This window comes from Sus scrofa, chromosome X (genome assembly GCF_054392235.1).
Source record: "Sus scrofa isolate SSC_HxYL_T2T_F1_AM1 chromosome X, Sscrofa_HxYL_maternal_Yorkshire_Landrace_v2.0, whole genome shotgun sequence".
In the NCBI taxonomy this organism is placed as follows: Eukaryota; Metazoa; Chordata; class Mammalia; order Artiodactyla; family Suidae; genus Sus; species Sus scrofa.
The window spans coordinates 94,032,084-94,041,170 of record NC_139401.1 but is presented as its reverse complement, the minus strand read 5'-3'; the positions used below and the strand labels follow the sequence as shown (position 1 = coordinate 94,041,170).

The window sequence follows — 9,087 nt, the reverse complement described above, 5'->3', positions numbered from 1 at the left end:
CCTAGGTCTGGGCCTTGCTCCGAAGGTGCACAGGGCTGGCGTGGAACACTCCAGGAGGAGTTTGGAGACCGACTTATAATATTCTGTGTAAAACTCGTGCAGCATATTAAAACACACACAGGGTCTGTGTTGAAAAGGATTGCTAGGCAAAACAAACGTTCACACTCTAGTTTCCACCACCAGGACGATCTCTGTTAACACTTGTGGTTTGTGAAAGCAGGCAAAACTGCCACTTCGTCCTACTTCCATTAAACGTGCACCCTGGAATCAAGCTGGGGGACAATGTTGCACTGTCAGAAACATAATACAAAATATTGGGTAAAGACAAGATAAGTTAGTGGATATTAGTGCAGTGCTTCACTTTTTGTTGATTGAGCAAGTTTTCAAGCCTGAGAGGCTGTTGTTAACTTGTAGGTATTTTGTCCAATAGATACGGAAATGATTTATGTTCCATGTAACAGATAACATCAGTGGTTTCAATTTATTGGCCTTAAGATATTAATCAGTTTTGTACTTGATCCATCAATACTATACTAACATTGATTAATTTTTTATGTGTGTATAAAATTTAATGTACATGTATTTTGTTTATATGATGATTATATTGTGTATGTTGTATATACATATCTCCTTCAACCATTTTCATAAACTTAGTGGTTGTTGTGTTAAAAAAATCTTCCATGTGTTCACTTCTAATTGACAAATCATAATTTTACCTTTTAAAAATTAATAGCATCCTCAAATGATTTTTACCATGTCTAAAAATAGTAAAATATAGGATATTTCCCACAAGTCCATATTCCCTCTCCAAACCAATTCCATCCTGATTTCTGCATTCTGGTCTGAAGGTATGGTGTGATGTTTTTACTTTTTATTGTGGAAAATACACATAACATAGAGCTTACCATTTTTGTTTTTGTTTTTGCCTTTTTGCCATTTCTTGAGCTGCTCCCGCGGTATATGGAGGTTCCCAGGCTAGGGGTCAAATCGGAGCTGTAGCTGCCAGCCTACACCTCAGCCACAGCAACGCGGGATCCGAGCCGCGTCTGCGACCTACACCACAGCTCACTACAATGCCAGATCGTTAACCCACTGAGCAAGGGCAGGGATCGAACCCCCAACCTCATGGTTCCTAGTCAGATTCGTTAGCCACTGCGCCACGACGGGAACTCCAGAGCTTACCATTTTAACCGTTTTAAAGTGTACAATCCAATGGTGACTACATTCACAGTGTTGCGCATCTGTGATCGCCACTATGTAATTCTGGAAAATTTTTGTCACTCCAAAAGGAAATGTTATGATCTTCCGAATGCAACAGTCATGTAAAAAGGCTGACATCTTTGAACAATCATGAGACTAGTATAAATTTAGCAACTTGGGTAATTTTACTTTTTCTTAAAACATTTCATGAACTAGTCTCTCTGAAGTCTCATTCCTTTTTAACTTTTCTAAATAAGTTTATCATCTCTAAAAATTATTTTATTGTTTATTCATTTATATAACTTTATCCTTTCTAACACGTCCACCTGTTAACTTGAGACAGTAGATGTAAGCATATTCAAAGAAAAAAACCTGGAGTTCCTGTTGTGGCTCAGTGGTAACAAACCCAACTAGTATCAATGAGGATTCAGGTTCAATCCCTGGCCCCACTCCATGGGTTAAGGATCCAGCATTGCTTTGAGCTCTGGTGTAGGTTACAGATGCAGCTTGGATCCCGCGTTGCTGTGGCCGTGGTGTAAACCAACAGCTGCAGGTCCAATTTGACCCCTAGCCTGGAAACTTCCATATGCCATGGTGCAGCCCTAAAAACAACAACAAAAAACAACAACAAAAAAATAACAGAAAAAAAAACCTGTCTTATTAGTTCCTGTAGGTCTCCAATATCTGTCTCTGAAAACTTTTCTAGCATAGTGTATTTTATTCAAGACTATGGAATATATGAAGTTTCTTGGAGTCATTGAAATTGCATAGAAATTTCATCTATTTACACATGCATTTTTAAAATGGGATCTAATTTTCCATAGGTGTCCCATTCTTCTCTATTTTACCAGATGGAAAAGCATCAGTGCCATTTCATCCCAATAAATCATATTCATCCCAATAAATCATAATAGCTGCATGGTATTTCCCCAATATTTTCCTTGGACTAGGGTCACAAAGGAAATCTTATTCCTGACTCCACTAAATTGGTGTGCTATCTCACTCATTGACTCCTCAGGTGGCACTGAGCCACAGCTGTACTTTAAGTTGCAAAAAGCTCAGATTTGGCCAATTTAGTTCTCCAAACTAGTGTCATTCCAACTGCATCCCTCACTGAACTTGGCCCATCTATTCCAGATAGACCGGCTATACCCATTCTATTGAAACAGTGTTTTTTGTTTTTTGTCTTTTTGTATTTTTAGGGCCGCACCTGCAGCATATGGAGGTTCCCAGGCTAGGGGTCCAATCGGAGCTACAGCTGCTGGCCTATGCCACAGCAACGCCAGATCCGAGCTGCGTCTGGGACCTACACCACAGCTCACGGCAACGATGGATCCGTAACCCACTGAGCAAAGCCAGGGATCAAACCTGCAACCTCATGGTTCCTAAGTGGATTCGTTTCCACTGCGCCATGACGGGAACTCCGGAACAGATATTTTTCGATTATCATCCTTCACACTACCACTGCTCACTTCCAAGAATGACCAAATGGGTTGTGTTACCCTACTTTTCACTGACCAATTTAAGTGAGTCCCTTTTCTCTGAAGCATTTCTCAAGTATCACAACCCACGAATAATCTCTTCTTTCTTAAACTCCAGGAAGAGGATTTTCCAAGGAGGGTATGTATATATGTCATCCTACTAATTGTCTATGTTTTTATGTGTACACAATGTATCTGCATCTGGATTTTAAACTGAAGAAGGGTAACTTCTGCCAGTTTTCACACAGACCTTTATTGAAAACACAGACTCGAATAGAGAACCATATGTTTAAACAACGAATAGCAGGGTAGCTTACACAAGCGGCTCAGTTCATTGGAAGCTCAATACTGAAAAATACTGCAATCTGGACAGCAAGACAAATATCAACAATTTTTTCAGCACTAATAGTCATTTGGCATCCACAAAGTGATCCAGCTCAAACCAAGAATTGGACAAAGTTAACATCAGCATTAAAATATAAGTTACAACATAAAACTAGACTGAAAACCGAAGCACTACTCAGGGCTCTTTGGGAACATAAGGCTGATCAGAGGCAGGTGGTTAATAATCTTAGCTTTGTTGTCCCACCTCAGGATCTTTCTGATTGTCTATTTGGACTTGTAGTTCCTCAGCTAGCTTCTCAAATTCATGGAATGCAGAAATAAGCGGCTCAAGACTGAAATCATCATCAATTAAGGACATTGTTCCACTTTTTATAATATTACTGATATTTTGAAACATTTTGATAACAATTTGAATGTTATCATTTGTCTCTTCTATGTTAAAGAGACCCACAAATATCGACAGAGCTTTGGCACTAAATAGCTTTTTTGCCACCATAGCATTTTCAGACAAATTCAACAGCATTTTCAGAACATGGAACTTTGTTCTTGCATTGCCTGTGGTTAACAGGGAGAGAAACCCAGACATATAATTGGCAACCAGTGTGTGATAGTCAGTAGTTGTAGTGAGGTGCCGAAGCATCCTTAATCCAAGCAGCTGTTCAGGGGAACCCACGCTATGAGCAAGGGTTTCCTCACACACTTGACATATGAATGTCTCAATCATGTTTAGATTAGGATAAGGTGGAGCCATGTGAATCATATTTTCCAAGAAAGTTGTCCTAACTCGGGAGGAGGGATAATTGAGCAAGGTTTCAATAAGCGAGACAACACCTGAATCACGAATAAAATCGCGGGTAAATTGAGAAGCACTCCTCATACCCATTGCTATTTTAGATATCTCATGAATAAAAGGATCCCGAATCTTGTCCATCAATAGAAGGAGTTCTTCGAACTCTTCAGGACCGATTTTAAGCTCACATTGTATGCAGCTGCAGGACCAATTCTCAGGGTCTGCACTCTCCCTGGTCCTAAGATGCTCTCGAATTTCCCTGACTGACCGGTAGGACGGATCATATTGAAATGTGAACTCAGAGTCAGGTTGATCAGACTGAAGCAAAGATTCCTGCTCTTCCCCTTCTGGGGTAACTTCCACACCCTTGGGCTTTCCCTCAAACATTTCAGAATATACAGATGCTGCTTCTTCAGGAATTCTAAAGGGGCTTGGGGATGGGAACCCAACCCCATGACAAGGACCAGGTTTGAATTCAACAGTGACCTCTTCCCAGGTTTGGGGCCTGGATGATACATTAACTTCCTCCTCAGCTGGATTTCTGAACCTGGGACTAGCCTTGTACACAGGACGGGGATTTAAATCAAAGCAGGCCTCATCTCTGTCCCAGAACCAGGACCCAAATATGGCCTCTTCTTCAGACTCTGGCTTGGTCTCTTCTCTGGCCACAGCCCCCAAACTGGACTTTTCTTCAGTCCAGAACAAGGATCCACCAATGGCCCCCTCCTCAGCCCCTGGTTCCGATTCACAAATGGCTGAAGCCCCAGCCTCCATACCAGCCTCTTTCTCTGCCCAGAACCAGGATCCAATTATGACTTCCTCCTCAAACCTGGGCTCTTGTTTGACCCTATCACCATTATTAGCATCTTTCTGAGCCCGGGGTTTCAAGATAGTATTAGGCTCTTCCTTGTCTCTGGGCCTGAATCTACTATTGGCCTCTTCTCCAGGCAAAAACCAAGATTCCTTATAGTACTCATCTTCAGATTCAGATTCAAAAAAGTCCTCTCTCTTTGTCCGGAGCTTGGACCTCATGTTTGCCTCATCCCTGACTCTAGGCCTGAATAAGTTATTGGTATTTTCTCCAGCCCACAAGCAGAATGGATTGGCAGACTCCTCCTCAGACCCAGACCAGGAATCAATATAGGGATCTTGCTTGGATCTGGGCCTGGATCTGGGATTAGGCTGATGTTTGGCCCTATGCCTTGACCTGGTATTGGCCTCTTCTCTAGGCCATGATCTGATACTGGCCTCTTCTCCAGCCCAGAAAGAAGACATTGTAGAGGTCTCATCTGCTGACCAGAATCCAGACTCATTAGAGGCCTCCTCTCTGGCTCTGGGCCTGGGATAGCACCAAGACCCCATATTAGTTTCTTCCCCTGCTCCAAACCAAGGTTGGATTCCTGTCTGAACCTGGGAGCCAGGAAAGGTCTCAGTGTCCACATTGGCCAGCTCCCTGTCCACAGATAGGGCCATAGGTTTAGCAGCAGAACCAGACTCATTATTGACCAATGGCCAGGCTACCACATTGGTCTGGGACACACCCTCTGCTTGCGACATTGCTTCAGCCCCAAACTCAGTTTGGGCCCAAGCCTGGGCTTCATCCTTGGACCTTGCCCCAGGGATTGCCTTGGCTTCAGTCTTAGGACGTGCCCCACCTACTGCCCTGGCCTCAGTTTTGGGTCTTGCCCCTGCCACTGCCTGGGATTCACTTTTGGGCCTTGCCCCTGCCATTGCCTGGGACTCAGTTTTGGGTCTTGCCCCAGACATTGCCTGGGACTCAGTTTTAGGCCTTGCCCCAGACATATTCTTGGACTCACTTTTGGATCTTGCCCCAGCCATACCCTTGGACTCGTTTTTGGGCCTTGCCCCAGGTGTGGCCTGGGTCCTAACCTTAGGCCGGACCACCATTGGGACTTCATTCTCTCTCTCAGTCCTACCCACAACCTCTTCTCCAGGCTTCTTCTGAGGCTTGGCCTGGGCGCCAGGCTCAATCTCAGCCCCAGTCATACTACAAGTTACAGAGGAGACCCGGTTAAATACCCCTATCCCAGTCTCAGCCTCCACCACAGATCTGTCACAGTTTTGTATCTTCACACTCTAATTGTTGGATGATTCAGGTGATACGGTTGGAAACAAAAGTTAGAGTCAATCACCAGTCCAGCAGCCAATCAGCCTCCTTCCCAAGCCCAGCCTCAGCCAACAGAGTGCAGAAGAGGCACAACCAAGCTGGGGGAGGATGGATGGTTCCCGGGTGGATGCAGACCTGCTGAGGGTGGTGGTCAGCGGCAATTCCAACAGCACCAGAGCTGCCACTGGAGGTCAATCTACGAAGAGAGAATGATGAGGGGTCTTGAGTCTTTGCCAGTAGTGTCACTCCACCCAAAGACTCTTACAGAGAGACTGGACCTTGAAGACTGGTTGAAACAGTTAGGCTATTAGAAAGTCTGTCATCCATATCTTGCCCACACCCTTTACCCCTAGAGCTGCCACACTGTTTGCTTGCTAGAGAACAGGGATGTGAAGATGGTAGGAAGGTGTCTTGGTAACAGGAGAGTCTGAGAAAGCCCCAGACCAGACCCAAATTACTCTTGGACTTGTTTTGTTTTCCTCTACCTCACCCAAAATTTGTACCCACTCTCATACCTGCCCTGATGTGGTGTAATTTTCCTGTCCTTGGTTTGTTCCAGTAGTATTAAGTTCTAAACAAAGAGCAGGTCGGCCTATGGATAAGTAAATATACAGGAGAAAATGGAGTTTGAGTGCTTGGTTGACAGGCAAACACCCCGACCCCTGATCCAAATATCTCTTTCTGTTTAAGAGTCTAATTTGTCTTATGATTCTGGTCTCTCTTAGTCCTTGCTCTCACGTCTTTTCCTCCCATTCACAGCCCAATCCACACCTACCCCAATGTTCCTAATATCTCCTGCAGGAAATGAACAAGTGGTTCTGCAGCAGGGTGTAAATCTGAAAGAGAGTAGGACATGTGAATCAAAAATGCCCAACTGGACCAAAGACACCTGTCAATATCACTCTGTAGCTGTCCCCTGAATTGCCCCTCTTTGCACAAACCTCCAGAGATTTGAGCCGGCCTCTTCCTCCTTTCCTTCCCTGCAGAAATGACCAGCCTTACAGCAGGGCTATGGACAAAAGATGAAAAAGTAAGACAGTAAGGAGACCATGGCAGCAACTAAGTGCCTGGTGAGCAGACCAACATTAAGGATGGAAATGCATGTACTGTCTTTCAATAGAGTCCTCTTAGTAGAATATTTTCATTTTATTTATAATTTCTATTTCAGCGTTCCAGATAACAAACGACATCTTCTTTTGACGTCACACTTTTCGCATTGCTTGCTTCTCCAATTCTGAGGATTCACCACTAGGTGCACCACATCCCTATGCCTTGCGCAGCATAAATTGGGGGAAGGGCGCCCGCATATTCTAGAAAACAGGTTGTGCAGTGGTACTTGTATTTATGACTTCTGTCTCACCCTCACCTCCCAGCCCACCTTTTCCACCCCCAATTTTGGATGGAGGTGAGGGAGGAAGGCAAGGAAGTGCCTAGAAACCTGGTATAGGGGGAATTTTAGAAGGTATTCCCAGATGCCTGACCTGCTGTGGTCGCAGTCACCCCACCCCGATATGGGTCTCCAGTCAATGGCTGCTGCCCACTCCCACCCCCCATCCCCACACACCTTCAGAAATACAGGTCCTTTTTCCTGTCCCTCGTTTTTCTCAAGCCTCTCCTCTCACAGATGCACCCTGTGGCCTGAAATCTCCAGACCTACCGCGCAGACAGAGACTCTGGCATCAGAAAGGCGCCTGTGGGAAGGGACAGCACCCAGGACGCGGGGCCCCACTGGCCCCTTTGCAGAACCAGGGCCGGGGACAGCCGCCGCCCCCCCTTCTCTACCCAGCTTCGCCCGCCACCACCGCCCCGAAACCGGAGGCCTCCTCCAGCGCCCCCAGCCCAGATCCCCTCCGCCATTTCTCCCGCAGCAGCCTCCCTCACAGCCCTCGCCCCGCACAGGCACCGTCGAAGGCGGGGCGCGGGCACCTGGAAAGTCCCCCGCGGAGCAGCACAGCCGTTCGCCTACCGAGGACCCCGGGGAGTCTCAGCGGACAGAACCCCCGATTCCGGCCCGCTCCGCGTCGGTCGTCGCCTCCTCTGCGCCAGGGGTCCCCCGGCGCTGCGCACCTCTCCCAGGGACCCGCTCCGACCAGGTCGCCTCCCCCTCGCCAGGCGGCCGGGGTCCGCGGGGCAGGTTGCGACCTGGTCGTCGCCCCCCACGACACCCCCACTTGCCTTCACAGGCTCAGGGCCCGGTGGTCGGCCTCCCCCTCTTGTCGCAGCTGCTCACTCGGATTCCCACCGCTCTCCGTGCGCTCAGAATGCCAAAGAGGCGTCCCGCCCCCCGCGCCGCTGCGCCAAACCGGCCAGGGGCTGCGCAGGCTGCGGCACCAACCGCTCGCGGCGAGGGTGTCGGGAAGGGGGGCGGAGGGATACGGCACGAATGGGCTCGGCGCCCCCTCCCAGGCCCACCGTAGTTCCGACCCAGAGGGGGCGGGGCCGGGAGGAGCCCCAGGCGGAGGGGCGGGGCCTCGCCAGCCCGCCCAGCCAGCGCTCCCCGCCGCCCCCCCGGGTGGCGACCCCCCCAACTTCTGACACCGCAGTGTGTGGGGCGGTGGGCGCTCTGCGGTGGGGGCCAGGGTCGGGAGGTCGGGAGGGGCCGCGCTGGGGGAGCTGCGGATGGATACAGACCGCCCCTCGGTGGGTGTGTGCGAGCACCCCCAGACTGCTCGGTGTCCGCCCCCCTCCCGTCCCCCTGCGCGCCCGCCATCCTTCCTGGGCGCCGCTGGGAGAGGGGCTGTGGGGGCGGCCCTCCCCCGTTCTGCTTCCCACCTTCAAGGGCCAAGGTCGGGAGGAAGGTGTGGGAGGGGGCGCCCAGGGAGGCGCGTCCACCGCCCCTCTTCTGAAGGAAGGCAGCCCTAGCCCTCTGGACTGAGGACACAACCACTTGTCTGCGCCAGTGGCAGTGGCGTCATTCTTTCTGCCACACTGCTGTTTTCGCATTCGCACTGGTAACGCACTTTTGCTATTTCGCCATCCCACAGTTGCCCAGCAAAGAGGGCCTTTCCCTGTCAGGACCCGCACCCGCTCAGACAATCCTCCCTCTGTCACCCCAGAGCCAGGTGTCAGGCACCAGGTAGGGCCGCTCCTGGCTCCTCTTCCTGGGTTCTGCCAGGTCCTGTGTTGCAATGGCTTCCAAGTTC

The 9,087-nt window shown here is 48.8% G+C and overlaps 1 protein-coding gene across 12 annotated transcripts in view; it reads right to left on the bottom strand.

Moving 5' to 3' along the window:
- Window positions 1-2,912: 2,912 nt before the first annotated feature.
- GPRASP2 (G protein-coupled receptor associated sorting protein 2) overlaps window positions 2,913-9,087 on the bottom strand; it is an 80,428-nt gene continuing 74,253 nt past the window's right edge. For 2 of the 12 annotated variants that reach the window (XM_021079933.2, XM_005657880.4), the window contains exons 2-6: window positions 7,509-7,597; window positions 6,886-6,953; window positions 6,720-6,780; window positions 6,460-6,536; window positions 2,913-6,140 (exon numbers count right to left, since the gene is read on the bottom strand). In XM_021079933.2, coding sequence (XP_020935592.1) covers window positions 3,253-5,823 — 2,571 coding nt within the window. In that variant the 5' untranslated portion in view covers window positions 5,824-6,140; window positions 6,460-6,536; window positions 6,720-6,780; window positions 6,886-6,953; window positions 7,509-7,597 and the 3' untranslated portion in view covers window positions 2,913-3,252. Of the gene's footprint in view, window positions 6,141-6,459; window positions 6,537-6,719; window positions 6,781-6,885; window positions 6,954-7,508; window positions 7,598-7,910; window positions 8,299-9,087 lie in introns of those variants that run through there. The other 10 variants (XM_085006922.1, XM_013990971.3, XM_013990970.3 and 7 more) reach the window with 7 other exon arrangements.